Source organism: Cervus elaphus, chromosome 6 (assembly GCF_910594005.1).
Source record: "Cervus elaphus chromosome 6, mCerEla1.1, whole genome shotgun sequence".
In the NCBI taxonomy this organism is placed as follows: domain Eukaryota; kingdom Metazoa; phylum Chordata; class Mammalia; order Artiodactyla; family Cervidae; genus Cervus; species Cervus elaphus.
Genome location: NC_057820.1, coordinates 1710664 through 1729582, shown reverse-complemented (window position 1 = coordinate 1729582; position 18919 = coordinate 1710664). Strand labels below are relative to the sequence as shown.

General features: G+C 51.1%; 1 protein-coding gene and 1 non-coding gene across 4 annotated transcripts in view; one reads left to right on the top strand and one right to left on the bottom strand.

The window, feature by feature from the left end:
* Positions 1–18919, bottom strand: part of FAM193A (family with sequence similarity 193 member A) — a 148195-nt gene that overhangs the window by 27554 nt on the left and 101722 nt on the right. For 2 of the 3 annotated variants that reach the window (XM_043906007.1, XM_043906005.1), the window contains 6 exons: positions 16138–16215; positions 14622–14734; positions 14305–14547; positions 12083–12236; positions 11783–11962; positions 5590–5841 (listed from right to left, as the gene is read on the bottom strand). In XM_043906007.1, the coding sequence (XP_043761942.1) occupies positions 5590–5841; positions 11783–11962; positions 12083–12236; positions 14305–14547; positions 14622–14734; positions 16138–16215 (1020 nt within the window). The remainder of the gene's footprint in view (positions 1–5589; positions 5842–11782; positions 11963–12082; positions 12237–14304; positions 14548–14621; positions 14735–16137; positions 16216–18919) is intronic. The other variant, XM_043906006.1, reaches the window with a different exon arrangement.
* TRNAE-UUC lies at positions 9290–9361 on the top strand. The gene has a single exon. It is a non-coding gene; the product is annotated as a tRNA-Glu (tRNA).

Below are 18919 nucleotides of genomic sequence, written 5' to 3'. Positions count from 1 at the left end.
AGGGGTGAGGGGTGTGCACGCCCACAGCCGTGTGCGAGGCACGTCACCAGCTCCCTCAGTGCACTGAGCTCACCGACCCTTCCCAGATCACCCCGTGCCCCTGCGGAGAGCCCGAGACAGCGCTCCACCTGCGCTCCGGCCCCGTCCTGAGGGGGCAACGGCTTCTTGACACGGTTTCCAGACGGGAAGGACACAGCACTTAAAGCTGGGCGCCTCGAGCACGGCCCGGGCCAGTGGCGGCGAGCAGCAGGCGCCCCTCCTTGGGGAGGAGGAGCAGGCGCCGTGGGCGCTTCTCTCTCAGGTGCAGAGTCCCCCCCACTCTCCTTGGGTTTTGTCCGTCAGGGGGCCATGCCGCTCCACCTCCCAGGTAAGCGGCACCGGACACCTCTATAACCAGGTACTGAGCTACAGAGAAGGCAAGGGAAGCCGTTCACAAGGAGCTGGTTAGATCACGGCAAGAGAAACAGGCCCCAGTGGAGGTGCAGGAAGGGACGGCCACCCTGGGGGCGTGTGCACCATGGCACAGAGATGAGGGGGTGGCCCCAGCGCCCCACGGGAGGAGGTCCAGAGACAAGGGGAGCTGGGGGGTCCGGGGGTCAGCGTGCCAGCAGCACCTTCACGCCAGCAAGCGGAATCCCCTCTCGAGGAAGCACCCCTATTCAGGGTCTGCTGAGCAAACGTGACCTCACGATTAAAAAAAAGGTTAGAGCCTCACAGCTTCATCCAAACATAGGGTAACTATGTGTGAAATGCTCACAGAAAGGAAAAATGAAAGAAAAGGTGATCGAGGAACGAGAGAATATAAAAAGTTTCTAACACATTTGAAAATAAAGCTTAGAAATAAGAATTACAAGTAGGATTAAAAACTCAAACTTGAGTAGGTTAGACACAACTAGAGAACCATCAAACTGGAAGAGTGATCCAAAAAGAAGTTCCCAGAATAGAAGAGGATCAGGCTGGGAGGGACCACGGGTACGAAGAGCAGGATGAGGAGGTCTGGTCAGAGGTTCTGGAAGACAGCAGAGCGGTGGACAGGAAGAACCATGAGGCAGACAGGCAACCTGGAACTTCTCGTGTGCTCTGGGTTCTGACAGGAAATGCAGCCAGCATGCAAAAACTAATTGGTAACGTGAGCAGAGAGACTGTAATAAAGAATAAAAAAGAAATGCTAGAAACAAAAAACGCGGAGGGAAAAACCAAGACTCGGCAGACTGAACACAGCCAAGATGGGAATCAGTGAGCCTCCAAGTGCAAGAGAAGCTTTCCAAACTGAGACATGAAGAGAAATAAGAATGCAAACAAACAAAATCCTCCAAAAAACAGCACCAACAATAACAAAAGAAAAAATAACAGAATGTCCAAGAATTTGGGGCCTTCTCAAAAGATGTTATGCTCTGGAGGAGCAGAGCAGGCAGGAAGGAGACCTGGAGGAGTGATGGCCAAGGAAGTCCCAACTCACAACTGACGCCAGAGCAGGCCAGGAGGCTCAGAGGGCACCAGCAAGACCCCCCCCCGAGACCCCACCCGGGCTCATCACATTCCAGCTGTAGGAAACCAAAGACAGAATCCTGTAAGCAGCCTGGGGGCGGGATGAGGGGAAGAAAACCCTGTCCTACAGAGGAAGGGACACAGTCACAGAAGACATCCCACCTAAACTGCGCAAGCAGGAAGAGAGTGGGGTTAAGCATGTTTTAAGTGTTCAAAGGAAAAAAGAGAAAAACCACCAACCTGGATACAGAATTCTGTATCCAGCGAAATTATCCTTCAAAAGTGAAGGAGAAATAAAGACTTCCTCAGACAAACAAACACTGAGGGAACGCATCGCCAGCAGAACTGCCCTGCAAGAAATGTTAAAAGATTTTCTTCAGGAAGAAGGAACACAATATAGGTCAGAAACTTGGATCTACATAAAGAAAGAAAGAGCAATGGAAAAGGAATAAACACAAGTAAAATAAAATCTCTTATTTTTCTGTTAATTAATCTAAAAAAAGAAACCCTTTGCAGTAATAACTGTAACAGCGTCCCAGGGGATTGACACTGGATGAATGGAGATGACGGCCGCAGCGTCACAGGGCACATGAGGGAGGAGGTGGGCCAAGCAGCTCAGGCGCACGCAGAGTGGGCGGTGGTGCTGGAACGGCCCGAGCTTCGTCAGAAAGTACCTTCTGATGCAAGTGCTAGAACGGGGACAGAGTGTAACTGATACGCCAAGAGGAAACAAAACGAATCAGAAAATGTTCAAATCAAAGTAGAGACTGCAGCAAAAGAAGCCTCTGGCAACAAATAGAAAATAGTTACAAACATGGGTATTCATCTAAACACATAAAAAAATCAAACTGAATGGAATAAATACACCAATGAAAATACAGAGATTATCAGAATATACTAAACAACAAGAAGCTTCCTCCAGCCCCCAAAGCCCCAAGATCCAAGGATGCCTGTCGACAAGACACCTGCTGTGAGCAGCAGAGGGAAGCTACCCCAGGTAGCACTCGGCGAGGGCGGAGGCGCCGCCGCCTGCAGACAGGCCAGACCTCAGAGCGCGGGGTGATACCAGGGATAAAGCAGGCCACTGCCTAGTGGTTAAAGGGCCGACCCTCCAGGACACATGAGCATCCCAGACACACAAGCAGCTAACAGAAGAGCATCAAACTACGTGAGGCGAAGCCTGCCAGGCCTGCAGGAGAGCGGGCAGATCCACTGCGAGCTGCGGACCTCCACCGTCCTCATCAGCAAGGCACAGGGGCAGCGGGGGCCAGTGAGGACACACCTGGACTCAGCCCTGCCAACCGGCCGCTGCTTGCTGCACACAGAACAGCAGATTACCATCCGTCTTAAGGAACACAGAGCATCTGCCAAGACAGACCACACCCTGGGCCACAAAGCGAACTTGAAAGACTAGGAATACAGTGTTCGCTCTCAGACCAGAAAGGAATTGAAGTAGAAATCAGTAACAGAAAGATAGCTAAAGGACTCCCAAATATTTGGAAACTAGATTCCCTGTCACTTAGTTTTAATTTTTTTCTTCAGTATTTCATCACTGTATTTACCTTCTGCAAACTACTTTTAATTTTTAAGTAACATTACTCAACATACAAATTATAAACATATCAGTGGTAATGAAGACTTCTGAAAATGGAAATAGTCTTTAAGTCTCTCTAATTTCAAGAAAATAAAATTTTAACAGTAACCATTCCAAGGGTTTTAGGTACTATTTACCCACAATGGCAAAAGTATGAATTAAAAGAATTACAACTAGAGTGACATAGTCTTAAAGGCAACAACTAACCAGAGCAGAAATTCCTAAAAGCCCTGATGACACAGGAACAGAAGCTGGTCAGAAGAGCCTCAGCAGGCATGGCTGCCCACACTTGGGCTGCCCCCTGCCTGCGAGAGGGAGTCATCTCGCTGAGAAGCCTGCTCTGACGGAGCTGAGGATGACCGTGCCCTTCCACTATAGCTGAGCCCCTCTGCAGCAGCTCCTGCAGGGCTGGGGACACTCTGTGCATTCAGGTACAGATGCGGCCACAGCGCTCACCTAAGCCAAACTAGCTCGAATGACACACGCCAACTCTGCAAAGCCTGGTTAGGTGACAGCGCAGGACTATGTGGAGAAACGTTCTTATACCAGGTACAAGTGAAGTATTCTGTCAAATGCATCTCATTTTTCCAAATAAAAATGGCACCCAGCTAGTGTATTTTAATTCTATCAGTGACTGATCTTGACACTAACAGTGAGTAATTAAAATACAGCTTAATAGCTGCCCCTCTGCATTTTCGACCCATGAATCTTTCTCATCTATCTACTGGATTACAGTTCAGTGGTAACAGACTGCAACACAGATAGATGATGCTTCCTCCCCTTTATCCTTCTATACACTGCCGGTAACATCCTGAGAAAAGGCCAAAACCCAGGGGAAAAATCAGTTTTAATTAGACTAGGAATAATAAATTTCACTAGTTTACTTGAAGATTTTTAGGAACTAATTCTTGAATAGTTTACACCAGCACAAACACATGAGAGAACATTCTACACCCTCTTCTCCAGGTGGTTCCCTAGGACTAGGAAATGGAGCTCTATTTAGGTAAGAACAGGGAGCAAACAGCTCCCAAACTCATATGCTCACCTGAGGAAAAGGGTGAAGGATTGGGCGGACCATACAAACACCCTGGCCTTGAATATATACATGAATATGCTACTTAAAATCACCCGACTAACAAAAGTGTCATTATGTGTTTGAGCTCAGCAGTGAGTGAGAGTGAAAGCCGCTCAGTCATATCCGACTCTTTGTGACCCCATGGACTATAGACCATGGATTCTCCGGGCCAAAATACTGGAGTGGGTAGCCTTTCCCTTCTCCAGGGGATCTTCCCAACCCAGGGATTGGACACAGGTCTCCTACACTGCAGGCAGATTCTTTACCAGCTGAGCCACAAGGGAAGCCCAGGAATACTGGGGTGGGTAGCTTATCCCCTCACCAGGGGATCTTCCCGACCCAGGAATCGAACTGGGGTCTCCCGCATTGCAGGCAGATTCTTTACTAACTGGGTTATCGGAGAAGCAGTAATCAACCTAATAAAATTCAGGCATAAATTTGAGTGGTTACCAAGCACTTATTATCACAGAACATAACAAGCTGAGGACACTCTATAATAAACCAGCAATCCCACCTGGTGCCCGCCCCCAGCAGACAGACAGCAAACCCCAGCGAGGGTGGCGTGCAGTCTGAGGGAGTCCCCCTCGCACCTCATGCTCCCTTTCTTCGCAGCAGAGAATCACTGTCTATTAGTATAGTTTGGGGAGAGTTCCATTTTTGACTGATTAGACCTAATAACATTAGCCAGAATAACTGATAAAAAATTAAAAGTTATGATGCAAGTCAATTAAAGTAAGTTCAAAGTAGCTAGCAAGGCAAAGTTATCTAAGGTAGGAATAATGAAACAAGCCTAACCAGCTCACTGCAAAGTCTAAGGCGCTCAGCACGGGCCTCAGGCTCACTGATGAGGAGCAGTGTGTGCCGCCCCTCCCGGCCGTCACCCTCTGTCCTCCCAGGCCCGCCCGGCGGCCCCCGGCCCCTCGCTCACCTGCCGACACAGGAGCCTCCGCCGCACGGTGCCCAGGGTCCCTCCTTCAAGCCCGTGCCTTTCTACATAACAGTCCTCAGCGTCATGCTCAGAGGACAGCCACGTAAGACCCCGTGGAGCCCAGCCAGTGTCAGGGGGCTCTTGCTGCTTTCAAGCTATCCTCCCCACCACCGCCAGGCCCCGAAAAGCTGGAGAACTGAGCTGCTCTCTGGGCCGGCAGAGGCCCTGTGGCCCCCAGCTCAACCCATGACGCCAGCGCCACGTGACAACCTCTTCACAACGTGGTCAGTTCCAAAGGAGTGAACTGTGGCTCTCATGATTGTTTTCACAAGAGCAAAGGCTCCAAACCCCAGGAGGTGGAGATATTACAGTAAAAGGAAACGCTGCAGACCCTCCCGTGAGCGTGGTCACACAGGCCGCCACTTTACGGGTCTGTCTGCTTAAACACGCTCTGCTCAAGGTCTGAGCGACGTGTGAGCGCCCCGGCCCTTCCTGCCCACTCACCTTACTGTGTGTGAAGGGGGGCGCTGTGTACAAGGTGGGGTGGATGAGAGGGCGAGGCAGGTGCGGGACGGCGTGCAAGGGCACATGTCCGTGGATGTGGGGGTACAGGTGCAGAGCGGGGTGCGCGGGCTTCTCAGGGCTCAGAAACTGGTGGCCGGGAGGCAGGGCGCCAGCGGTCATTGCTGACGGCGTTAACCCAGACGCCTCTTGTTTACAAACATGACACTCACAGGTGTTTGGAGCTTGTTCTGCCTAAAGGGAAAGGAAAAATAAAAGAGCGTTTAGTGAGTGAGTCCTGAGTATTTAGGGAAACAAAGAATGACATGGACTGAACGAGAATCAGCCACACAGCAAATACAGAGGCAGCGGGGCCCGTCCTGACACCCCGGGCAGACGGGTCCCTCCTCGCGAGGTGAGCGAGGGCCCCCAGGACTGGGACTGAAGAGGCCTGGAGAGACAAGGCGTGCGCACCTCACCCCAGCCGGGCGTCTGCCGGGGCGGCAGCCTCACCCGTCTGCATCCCGCGCCTGTCTGAGCAGGGCCGCGGGGACTGCAAGATGGCAGAGTGGAGAGAGGGAGCTGGGACCAAGGACCACGAGACCACTGGTGCCACACTCCGCTGGGCGCACACTGCTTAACGGATGGCTACACAGAGGTTCTTCAGAGTGCACCAGAGACGGGCCTTCCGGCTAAGGCGGAATGAAGCAGTCGGTGACTCTTCTCCCTCAAAACAAGTGCAAAACTGAACGCAATGTCAAAGGCCATCACTCTGAGGCTCTGGAATCAACCAAACGGAAAACATACTGAGAAGCGCTTATTCATGCACATCTGCTAAACTTCTACTTAAGAACAGAAGGAATCTAGCTTTCTTGCCCAGGGCTCTTCCTATTCCCAACTCCCCACACCCTTTAAAAACTAACTAAAAAACAAAACAAAAATAATATAATTCAAGAATCAATAGCAGAATTAAAAATGGTACACTAAAATTTTGTTTGGTATGAAAAAAGGAAGTAGAGACAGAGGTACAAGAACATGAGACAGAGAAATGGCCAGCGAAATGGCAGCTGTGAGTACCCTCAACAGTGACGTTAAGTGTAAATGAGGCATTCCAAACAAAAGGCAGAAACTGACGGAGGACAGAATGAAAACATAAGATCAAGCTAAAAGGCTGGAAGAAGACGACACAAAGAAGCTAGAATTAAAAGGATAAAAATTTATAAAACATACACACAGTAACCTGAAGACAGCTGGAATGGCTATATTAATATTAGAGAAAATAGTCTAAGATAAGAAATATCAGCAGGGAGATATTTCACAGTGACAAAAGGGCCAATATATTAGGGAGGCAGAACAATAATTACATGGATATACATTCAACAACACTGTCCCAAAATGCATGAATCAAAAACTGGCAGATTTTAAAAAGGAGATAGATAATCCAAAAGTTATAACTTTTGAGACATCAATATGTCTCTTTCAGTAATTTTTAGAATTAGATAGAAAATCAGTAAGGATACGGAAGACTTGCATAATGCTATCAATTTGACTGAACTTTCATTTATAGGACATTCCACCTAAGAGGGGCAGAACACAATTTTCAAGTGCACATCTAGGTTAGACCACATGTTAGGCCATAAAACAAGTCTTAATAAATTTGGAAGCTCTAAAATCAGTAATCTCGGCTTTAAATTTAAGAAGCTAAAAAAGAAAAAATTAACCCCAAGAATATAGAAAAAAATAATGGAGATCAGAACAGAAATCAATGAAACAGAAAAGAGAAAAACAGAAAGAAAAAAAAAAAAACCCAAAAAAACAAAAAATGGTCTATTTACAAAAATATTAGCCAGACTGACTGAGGAAGTTATAAAGGAGTAAACAATTACCCAAATTAGGAATTAATATTACCACGGACTCCACAGAACTAAAAAGGGATAATAAACAACCATAAGACATCAAATTAGACAACTTAGATGAAATGGATAAATTCCTAAAAAGACATAAATCATTAAACTCAATCCAAGAAGAAATAAAAAATCTGAATAGACCTGTATCAAGTAAACAAAATTTGAATTAGTAATTTTCCCACAAAAAAAGACCAGGTCCATGGGATTTCACTGGTGAATTCCTCAAATATTTAAGAAATATCAGTCTCAGACAAATCCCTTCAGAAAATACAGGCAGAACAAACACTCCCGGCTCATTCTCTGAGGCGGAGACATCACTGTTGCTGCTGCTGCTCAGTAGCTAAGTCATGTCTGACTCTCTGAATCTTTTAATTTCATGGCTGCAGTCACCATCTGCAGTGATTCTGGAGCCCCCCAAAATAAAAACCTGTCACTGCTTTCACTTTTCCCCCTTCTATTTGCCATGAAGTGATGGGACTGGATGCCATGATCTTAAGTTTTTTTAACGGTGAGTTTCAAAGACATCATAAAGATAGACAACAGACCAGTATCTTTCATTAATGTAGATGCAGAAATCCTAACAAGACATTAGCAAACCAATCAAGCAACATATATTTTAAAAAAAAAAAGACTATATGCCATGACCAGGCGGGATTTATCCCAGGAACACAAGATTGGTTTAAACCCCTTGATGAGATACAACCTGGTAACAGAACAAAGGATGAAAACCACAGGGACGTCGCAGAGACGGAGAAAAGGCATCTTAAAAACGCAATGAATATTCACGATAAAATTCTCAAAAAATACCCAAACAAACCTAGGAGTAGGACAGAATTTCCTCAGCTTGACAAAGGACATCTAAGAAAAACCGACAGCTACCATCATATTTTACTGGTCAAAGATTCACCACTGCCCCCGCAAGACTAGGAACAGGCAGAGATGTCTGCTTGCACCACTTCTGTTCAATGCTGTGCTAGAGGTCCTAGCTAGCTCAATAAAGCAAGAGTAGGAGATTAAAAGAATCCAGACCATCAAGGAAGAAGTAAAACTGCTCACTCACAGACAACACGATTTTGCGTGTATAAAACCCAAAGTAATCTACCAAAAAAACCCAAAAACAAACCCATAAAACCTCAACCACTCTAGAACAAACAAGTTTATTAGCAAAGCTGCAGAATTCAAAATCAATACATAAGAATTGACTGTATTTCTATATATTACCAACAATCAGTTGAAAATCGAAATCAGGGACTTCCCTTGTGGTTCGGTGGCTAAGACTCCGTGCTTCCGATGCAGGGGGCGCCCGAGTCCCAACCCTGGTCAGGGGACTAGATCCCATAGGCTCAACTAAGAGTTTTCACGCCGCAACTAAAGATTCTGCGTGCCGCAAGGAAGATGGAAGATCCCACGTGCTGCCACTAAACCCAGCACAGCCAAATAAATAAATATTAAAGAAATGAGAAAGAAAACCAAGATTAGAAAATACCTTTCGTATAGAATCAAAAAACATCTAAAAACTTCAGAATAAACGTGAGACACAGACTAGAAATTTTTAAAAATTGCAGAGAGAAATTAAAGATGACCTAAACAAATGGAAAGAAACAGCATGTGCAATTTTCATAAGACTGTTTTCCCAAAATTGATCCTTATCACCCCACAAATAAAAGATTAGGCCCAGAGGGTTTTGGTGATGAATTTTACCAAATATTCAAGAATTCAATACAACCTCTATTAAAATCCAAGCAGGTCTTTTGTAGAAGGTAACAAGTTGTCCCTAAAATGTCTATGGGGGGAGTTCCCTGGTGGTCCAGTGGTCAGGACTCGGCACTTTCACTGCCATTGCCCAGGTTCAATGCCTGGTCAGGGAACTAAGATCCTATAAGCCATGAGGTGCGAACCCCACCCAAAAATAGTAAAATGAAATGTATACGAAACTAACACAACATTACAGAACAACTACACCCTAAAAAAAATTAATTCTAAGAAACTTAACATTCCAACTGAGTGTTCTCTGGTGTCTCAGCTGGTAAAGGATCTGCCTGCAACGCAGGAGACCTGGGTTCCATCCCTGGGTTGGGAAGATCCCCCGGAGAAGGGAACGGCTACCCACTCCAGTATTCTGGCCTGTATAGTCCGTGAGGTCACAAAGAAGCGGACACAACTGAACCACTTTCACTTTCACACCTGGAAAAAAACATAGATGGAAACGCAAAGGACTTTGAACAGCTTAAACAATTCTGAAAAAGGCCCAACAAGAGTTAAGGCAGATCCTGCCTGATCTCCAAACTTACCATAAAGCAAACAGTCAAGCAGAACATGGGTTTATGGACGCAGAGATCAAAGCAGCAAGACACGGAGCACGGACACGAATCTGCACATTCACAGTCAACTGATTTTCAACAAGTGGCCAATGCAATTCAGCAGGGGAGAGGATGGTCTTTTTGACAAACGGCACTGTGCCCGCTGGGCATCAAACACGACCCTCACCTCAGACCATTAGCAAAACTGAGCTGAGGGGACCACAAACCTAAGCAAGAGCTAAAATTACAAACCTTTGAGAGGAAAACAGTTTTGTATTAGGTAAAAGTTTTTTGGATATGGCATCAAAAGCATGATTCATGAAAGAAAAAGCTGATAAACTGGAATGCATCAAAATCAGTAACTTTTGCTTTTCAAAAACACTGTAAAAAAAAAAAAACTAATAGACATACCACAGACCAAAAGAAAATATTTGTGGATCACATACTTGATAAAGGACTTGTTTAAAGAACTCTTAAACCCAAACACTAGATAGAAAAGGAGACAGCCCACAGAGCCCTTAAATATATATGACAAAAAGCTTAACTTTGTGCATCAAAAATGAAATAAAAACTGAAACCTCACAGGGTTGCTATTTCTCATCTATCAGATTGGCAAGAGCTCAAAACTCCCCTGTGGCCGCAGGAGGCCACCACACTCTGACCGGAGAAAGCCACTGCTGGTGACCCTCCTGGGGACAAAACCGTCTACGGGTGAGACGTCAGACACGTGAGGTCACTCACAGGAGACTGTACGATGGGAAAATGAAAGGAGGCCAACACAAGTGTCCATCAGCAGACTGGAAACAAAACACCACATAACTAGGGCCCGTCTCCACAGTGGGACACAGGGAGGCCAGCAGCAGAGCACAAGGAAGGGAGCGCCAACCAAGCTGGTCAGGACGCGCGGCTGGGCGGGGTGGGGGCTGAGTGTCAGGGTGGGCCTTTCTCGTCAATAGAGGAGAATGCTTGTATCTGCACAAACGAATGCTGGGAGGACACACAGTCAGTCAGTCTGGTTCTTGGGGCCGGGGGCTGGGGGGCTGGGGGGAGCAGGGGCTGGGGGGCTGGGGGGCTGGGGGGGAGGGGGGGCTGGGGGGGCTGGGGGGCTGGGGGTGAGCAGGGGCTGGGGGGCTGGGGGGCTAGGGGGATGGGGGTGAGCAGGGGATGGGGGGAGCAGGGGCTGGAGGGATGGGGGTGAGTAGGGGCTGGGGGGGACGTGGGACTGGGGTGAGCAGGGGCTGGGGGGACCAGGGACTGGGGTGAGCAGGGGCTGGGGGGAGCAGGGGTTCGGGGTGCGCTGGGGCTGGGGGTGAGCAGGGCTGGGGGTGCCAGGGGCTGGGGCGGCCGGGGGGACCAGGGGCTGGGGTGGCCGGGGGCTGGGGGGAGCAGGTCCTGGACCTGGCCAAGGGGAGGGAGTGGGGCAGACTTCCCAGGGCACCCCTTCCAGTGTCCCCTCTCCTGCAGACCGCACTACCTGTTACAATGGTTTAATCGGCCTTGGCCTTCACGTGTTCTTCCTTTAAGAACTGCTTGAGCATCTATTATAAAACCAGGGTCTCTAAGAAAAAAATGACAGTCTGGCAAAATATCCTCACCTTTTGTTAACAGAAGATTGCTACCAGAAAAAAAAGCTCCCTTACAAAACCAACATTTTTTTGAAATTTTAACATTCCACTCTTTCATTTTATTAAAAAAACAACAAAAAAACACAAAAACCTCAACAACATGACCCTCTTTTGCTTCCACACAAACAAAAAACCTCCATGACGCCTAACTACCTGGACCCACGCTGTGGGGCAAAATCAAGATGACATTACAGGTTCCGGAACAGATTCCGGAATGAGGAGCAAGAATCAAGCGAGAGTACAAGTCACGCTTGCTTATTTGCAAGTGGCCTCGGTTTTGTGTTCAGTAGCACTCATGTTCAGAGAAACCAGACACGGAAACGACAGCCTGGGCCAAGCCAAGCTCAAGGAGATAAAGCCATACCTGCGGCGCTGGGTAAGACGGGGGTGGGCTGTCCACTTTACTTTCCTCTTCCCTGGGGCTCCCATTCCCTAGAGCTGTGTCCTCCTTCGGGGCTCCCGGGGGTTCCCCACTACTCTCGCCGTCTGCCTCCTCGTCATCAGCTTCCGAGGAACTGCCGCTGGTACTGCTTACCTGAGGGGACTTTAAAGACAGTCACCTGTAACTTATGGTTTTTAAACCAGAGTAACTAACACAGGACGCTCAAACCCCAGACACCATCTGGGGCAACTCATCGTCGTGATGCGGAGGCTGGGTGCGTACCTCGTCCTTTAGGGCCAGGTTCTCCCCGCCGCCGTTCAGCTCTCCGTGGACGCCGTTCATGCTGGCCACCACCTCGGCGTCCTCATAGTTACTCAGCGGGTAAATGTCGGCAAACTTGGCCGACAGCGGGGCGACGTCTTCATCGTCACTGCAACTGAGACGCGCAGAGACGTCACCGCGGGGCCGCGCCCGCTGGGGGCCGCGCCCTGCCCACCCAGGAGAGCCGCTCTCATGCACAGGAGCGTGAGGCCGAGCACCACGCACGCGTCTCAGCGGCTCCCAGTGACCTTGACCAGGAGGAAAATGCCCCAAGATGACCGCTTGTTCCATCTGGAAGAACGGAAAAGAGAACTCCAAACGCAGAAACATTAAGGAAACCACAAAACTTCAATAGATCAACTTGAAGCACCCTGGTGTACAACTGTTCTCTCTGCCATTTCCAAGCAGACGCTATTTTTTATTATAATTAAAGGGGTATAGAAACCAACCTTGGGTCTTCAGCGTTTGTTTCTATAACCACCAAAATTTCAGAGACAGCCAGCTGAACAAAACATCACATGCACTTCTGTGACAAAACACAGCTTTTCCACCACAACGCCAGCCGCAGTCACGTCCATTCAGAACCCGTTACCAGCGTGAGCAAGACGTCCCAGTGACAGACAAGGGATGTCTACCAAAAGAAGTGACGCGACTTCAAGGCTGTGAAGACCACTTCACACGTGAGGCTTTCTGGTGCCTGAGAAGAGCTGGCACTGAGCTCCCAGCTCAGCATACGGGGCTCAAGGCCTGACAGTAAGCGACGCCCCGTGGGCCTACACCACCGTGCCTCCACACCCTCTGTGAGACTCAACCTTCCAGAAGGAGAAAGCCTAAGAACTGGAGCCCTTTGGGCTTCAGGGCAGAGGGTGCAGAACAGCCAGACTCAGCTTCAGCCCACTTCCGGGAGACCCGAGTCCCAGGACCACCGCGCGCAGCCACCTGGAGCTGCCACAGCAAGCACGGGCAGGCCAGCTGCTGGGAACGCCCGGCTCCGGGGCGCCCGCACCTGTGGACGCAGGCGCTGGCCTGGGCAGTACCCACGCCACCCCGGGGGAGCCAAACGAAGTAACAGACCCACGCGCTCCCTGCAGTGCAGCGACTCCAGACTCGGGAGCTCAGGCAGCCCCGCGGCCCCGCCACAGAAACGCCCCACTTCCGTCTCACCACTCGGAAGCGGCACCAGGAAAAGGACATGCGCGGCCAGGAGCCGCGAACGTGCTGGGATGGCCGTGTCTGCTGGGAAGACACGGACCCTACGCGCGGGAGGCCAGGTGCCCGCAGCGCCTCAGGCGGTCCCGGCTCTGGCCCACCAGCAGCGTGGGCGCCCACGGCTGGCGTCAGCCACCAAGGCCCGGGAGCGGGCGGCACTCTGCTAGCCTGGGTTCTGCCCTGATGACTGGTGCTGGGCCGCGGCCACTCCATCATGAGCCAGCTCACGCCTGGCTGTGATGGCCCTCCGCCCCGCACAGGCTCTGAGGAGCACAGGGCCCAGTGAGAGCAGCCGCGGAGCTCAGCGTCCGAGACCAAAGCCATGCTGAGAACTGAGGGACGCCGAAGGAGAACCTCAGAGTCACCGCACGAACTCCAGGTCGGGAAACCCGTCCTGGTTTCGTCGGGAAACCCCTCCTCGAGAAACCCGAGGAACACGGGCAGCAAGGTTGGGGCGACCGTCCCTCCCCCGGGCTCCCGACCCCAAAGGGCACCACGACACACGGAAGGTATGTTTTACCTCTTAATGAACACCCACCAGGGGAACGGCCCATCCAGGAGTCGGATGGGGCCTGCTTCCCACCCTGTGAACTGGTGACCCCTTGGCTCACACAAAACGTCTTGTGGTTGATGTGGGAACAAAGACAGAACCTCTCAGTCGCTTGCTGAAGTGATCATCTGAGCTCTCGGCAGGACATGGAGCAAGCGTGGACACCGGCTGAGGACTAGACGGACAAGTGCGGGCCAGGCCAGCACGGGAGACACACCCTGCAGACCAACGCGCGCCTGCCTCACCTCATCCGGTGGCTCATGAAACTGCATCCATGATTTAAAAGCGATTTTAAAAACTGAATGGTCCTTTTTCTTGAAAAGCACCGTTAACGCTTCCCGTACTGCTGCAGACATTACTGTGTCTACATCTTGGAATCGGATGAGTTAAGTTTCTGAAACCTCATAACAAAGTCACGACTTACAATGTGGGTGCAGAGCCATTGTCTGTGAGAATGAGTCTGGGATGCTGCTGAACAGTAATGGGAGAGCTGGACGCCGACCCTGAGCTGGCTGACGACACACCAGGCGGGCGCATCTCGGACAGGCAGTCGGTAGCCGCGTCCACCGGGAGGGGCAGCTGGTGAATGTGGATGTCGCCCGTGACTGGGGGGTCCATGATGCCGCAGGTGAGGATGTGGGAGAGGCTGCAGTCATCGCACGCACACCTGCGGGGAGCAAGGGAGTCAGCGCAGAGCCAGCGGGCACAGCAGACGTGCCCAGGGGCCCCGCACGCGCTCACCTCCTCCGGTAGTTGCAGTTGGGGCAGTCGGGCACACTCAGCCGTGACGACAGCACGTGCCGCATGGTGTCCGTGAAGCTGTTCTCGCCAGCCACGGCTTTCTTTTTCGTGAACTGGAGGAAATCACAAGACAACAGGTTAATTTTGCAAGACCTGCCCCATGACACGGCTGTATTTTTCGGTAATTCTGGTGCTGTGTATGTCCCACGCAGAGACCCGCTACCCGCAGCTTCCTCAAGAGGGCCAGGGCCGGGAAGGGGGGCAGTGGCGGTACGCATGGCGTGGCTGGGAGAGGAGGCTCGGACAGAGGCCGGGGGGTGAGCCCAGCAGGCTCCTCAGCAGCACACATCCCGTGACGGGGGACACCCAGTCCTTGCCCTGGCTCTCCTGTGGGCTGGGGACTCACTGGGAACCAGGGCACAGAGATAATCACTGCCTCCCAGGAGCTTAGATTCTGGACGAAGAGACAGAATCTAAAACTTCAGAAACTTGAGAAACCAAACTTCAGGGGAAACCATGAGGTACGGGAGCCCAGGAGAGCTGCTGGAGAGGCGGGGAGGCCGCTGGGGCACACTAGGCCTGAGCACGGTGCGGGAGGCAGTGCGGACGGTGTCCGGGCACGGGGTGTCCAGGCCAGCAGGGGCACGGACGGCACCCTGAGCCCCAGGCCTGTGCACACAGAGCGGCCGCAGCCCGAGCCCACAGGCTACGCAGACGCGGTCAACACGGGGCAGGACGGCAGCTGGACGGGCAGCACAGACGGTGCCGGCAGGTGGGAGCAAGGCCACTGCAGAGCACGCCAGCCGCGCCTGGAGCAACAGTGGGCCCGGGGACCACTGGGGAAGCAGCGCCTCAACTCCCGCTGGAGCAGGCGCGCCTCTGCATTTCAGAAAAGGAGCCTGTGGACCAGCTCAGGCATAGGCATGGGCGGCAGCTGCTGACACAGGTCACACGCTGAGTGCGTGGAGCCCAGGTGCCCTGGCGACGTGTGCTGCCCAGAGGGGACCACGGGCGGGAGGGGGGCGGAGGCTGAGGGCTCTCACTGTGACAGCAGCCAGGAGACACCGGCGCAGGCACCGGGGCAAGTGGGCAAGTCTCCCAGCGAGGCAATGCCCCGAGACCAGCACGCTGAGCGCTGCCGAGGTGGCGGGCAGGGCAGGGAGAGCCTGCGGCAGGAAGGGGTGAGCCGGGCGGGCAGTAGCTGCCAGACGGTACAGCGCCAGCACACAAGGAACGGACCTGGCCCGGCCCTAGGGCCTCACTGTGTCGCCTTGGAAGGGAATCCAGAGATGCAGCACCCACCCAGGAGGAGCCCATGGGCACGTGGGGAGGCTGTGGGCCGGGAGAGCTACTCCATAAATGCGGATGTCCCTGGAGGAGTACAGAGACGAGGAAACGGAAAGGAAAACCAGTCTGCAAACAGGTCTGCCAAGAAGATGGTGCAACGTGGGCTCTGGAGCCCTTCGCTCTGTGGCGAAAAGCTTCGCTCCAACCATGCCCTCCCACCCATGCACACCTGCTCTTCGATGAACCGCCGCTGCTTGAAGAGCTCCCAGTCCTCCGTCAGCATGCGCTGCTTGGTCTTCATCGTCATCTGCGGGAAACGCGGGGGGTGCAGAAACAAAGTCTTAGTACCAGCAAGAGCTACCAGGACACTTCCGAGAGGAGACTTTTTAAATGATGCAAGCGACTGCATGTGGAGACAGGAGAAGCTCCAACTACAGACGGTCACCAGACGCTCCACCTCAGCAGCTCACTGACTCACTCAAAATCATCAGTTTTCGTGCACGAGAAACACAGAGACGAATCCACACGACAAAGAGAGGCTGAGATCAGAGTGGGGCCCGCCAGCACGGGGTCCGCTTGGCGCCAGGGTGGGCGCCCCGCCGCTGTCTGGCCACGAGCCTCAGCCCGAGATGAGCACGTCCCGGGGCCGGACGATGGTGACCGTCATACAGTGAGCACGGCTGCACGGCAGACTAGGAAATGGTGAGGGCGGTCAGGTCTGAGGAGGGCAGACTTGACCACAGGTCAAGAGACTGAGGGGAACAGGAATCAGGAACGGGCTCAAGGCACTGACTTCTGTGAAGGAGGAGACTATAAAGGGAGTAAGTGATGATTATATAGATGTATTCTTACAAATTATTAAAAACTGAAGCACAACCACTGAAAGGACGGAATGGGATATATCTTCCAAATGATCAGAACACTGGGGGTGGCGGTATGTCCTACAAGGAAGGAAGCACCACCCACAGGGCCTGCCCCCCAGCGGAGCTCCCCTCTAGCCAACACAGGGCAGCTGCCTAGTAAACAGCCTACCACACCTTCAAGTCAGACAAAAACGACCAATATACCCTTCAAATGAAACAAGAGTAACTTAACACAAAACTTCAACCAGTAAGGAAGTAAACATAAAGGCTGAAATTACTGGAAAAACCCAGAAGTAAAGGTGATTGGTAAACCCAAAAGTTGGTTCTCTGAACTTCCTGCCAGGCTGAACAATGGAAGAAATGAACCACAAAAATGGCGGGAGTGAGAAAGGACACGGACACATACGAAGGAGATTTTCTACAACAGGAAAAAACACGAGCAAGTTATGCCTCTCTTAATTAAAGAAGAGCTGCAAACAGGTGGCTCCCCAGGATCTTGTTGGACCTGCACAGTATGCTTTAGAAGTTGAGTCAACATGATGAAGCGTCTGACATTCCAAACGATACAGACTTCTGGCAGCTGCAGCGGCGGTGGGGGGGGGAGGGTGCGGCGGCATGCAGGCGGTGGTGTAGGGCGTGGGAGCCCATGGGCACAGCTGGGGGAAGGCCGTGGGCAGAGCTGGGGGGAGGTGTGGGCACAGCTGGGGGGAGCCCATGGGCACAGCTGGGGGGAGCCCGTGGGCACAGCTGGGGGGAGCCCGTGGGCACAGCTGGGGGGAGGTGTGGGCACAGCTGGGGGGAGGTGTGGGCACAGCTGGGGGGGAGCCCATGGGCACAGCTGGGGGAAGGCCGTGGGCAGAGCTGGGGGGACGCATGGGCACAGCTGGGGGGACGTGTGGGCACAGCTGGGGCGCTGGGAGCAAGGCCTGCCGCCTCCCTGGCCTCCTAGGCACGCTCCCTGCCACATGAAGCTAGAGGGAGGGAATGAACTGTCTGGCAGCTGTCAAGTCCCCACTGCTGCCAACTGCTCCATGAGCACAGCGTACACCCACCCCTTTATCTGAATGATGTGGATAATTTCCTAGGCAAATATCAATTTGTTAAACTCACCTAAGAAGCAGAAATCCCCAAACAGGCTCATAAACACAGTGTTTACTGAAAAGGCAGTAAAAAATATTGATTCCCTGGTTCCTCCCCCTGCAACAATGGACCAGATCCCAAAGCTTTAAGGTGGGATCTATCAGTCTATCCTTCTCCTTCACAGAACAGGAAAGTTGAACTATTCCTGAAAATTGGAAAAAAAAAAAAGGAAAGTTTCTCCATTCATTCTATGAGATTAGCATAACCTTTATACAAAACAAACAAGACCTCAAAGATGAAAACTCAGTAATACCTTAGAATACAGATATAGTAATAAAGATCCTAAACAAAATACCTAATGATGCGTTAAACAATAATATATACTCTAGTAGGGTTTAATTCCAGGAATGCAAGAATATCTCAAAATTAGGAAGCCTAATGTAATTCAACACTGGAATGACATGGAACAGCTGACTGCTTCAAAATTGGGAAAGGAGTATGTCAAGGCTGTACACAGTCACCCTGCTTATTTAACTTATATGCAGAGTACATCATGTGAAATGCCAGGCTGGATGAAGCACAAGCTGGAATCAAGACTGCTCGGAGAAACATCAATAACCTCAGATATGCAGATGACACCACTTTAATGGCAGAAAGCGAAGAGGAACTAAAGAAACTCTTGATGAAGGTGAAAGAGGAGAGTGAAAACGCTGGCTTAAAACTCAGCATTTGAAAAACGAAGATCATGGTATCTGGTTCCATCACTTCATAGCAAATAAATGGGGTAAAAGTGGAAACAATGACAGATTTAATTTTGGGGGGGAGCTCCAAAATCACTGTGGACAGTGACTGAAGCCATGAAATTAAAAGACACTTGCTCCTTGGAAGAAAACCTATGACCAACCTAGACAGCATATTAAAAAGCAGAGACACTACTTTGCCAACAAAGGTCCGTCTAGTCACAATGATGGTTTTTCCAGTAGTCGTGCTGAGCACCAAAGAATTGATGCTTTTGAACTGTGGTGTTGGAGAAGACTCTTGAGAGTCCCTTGGACTGCAAGGAGATCC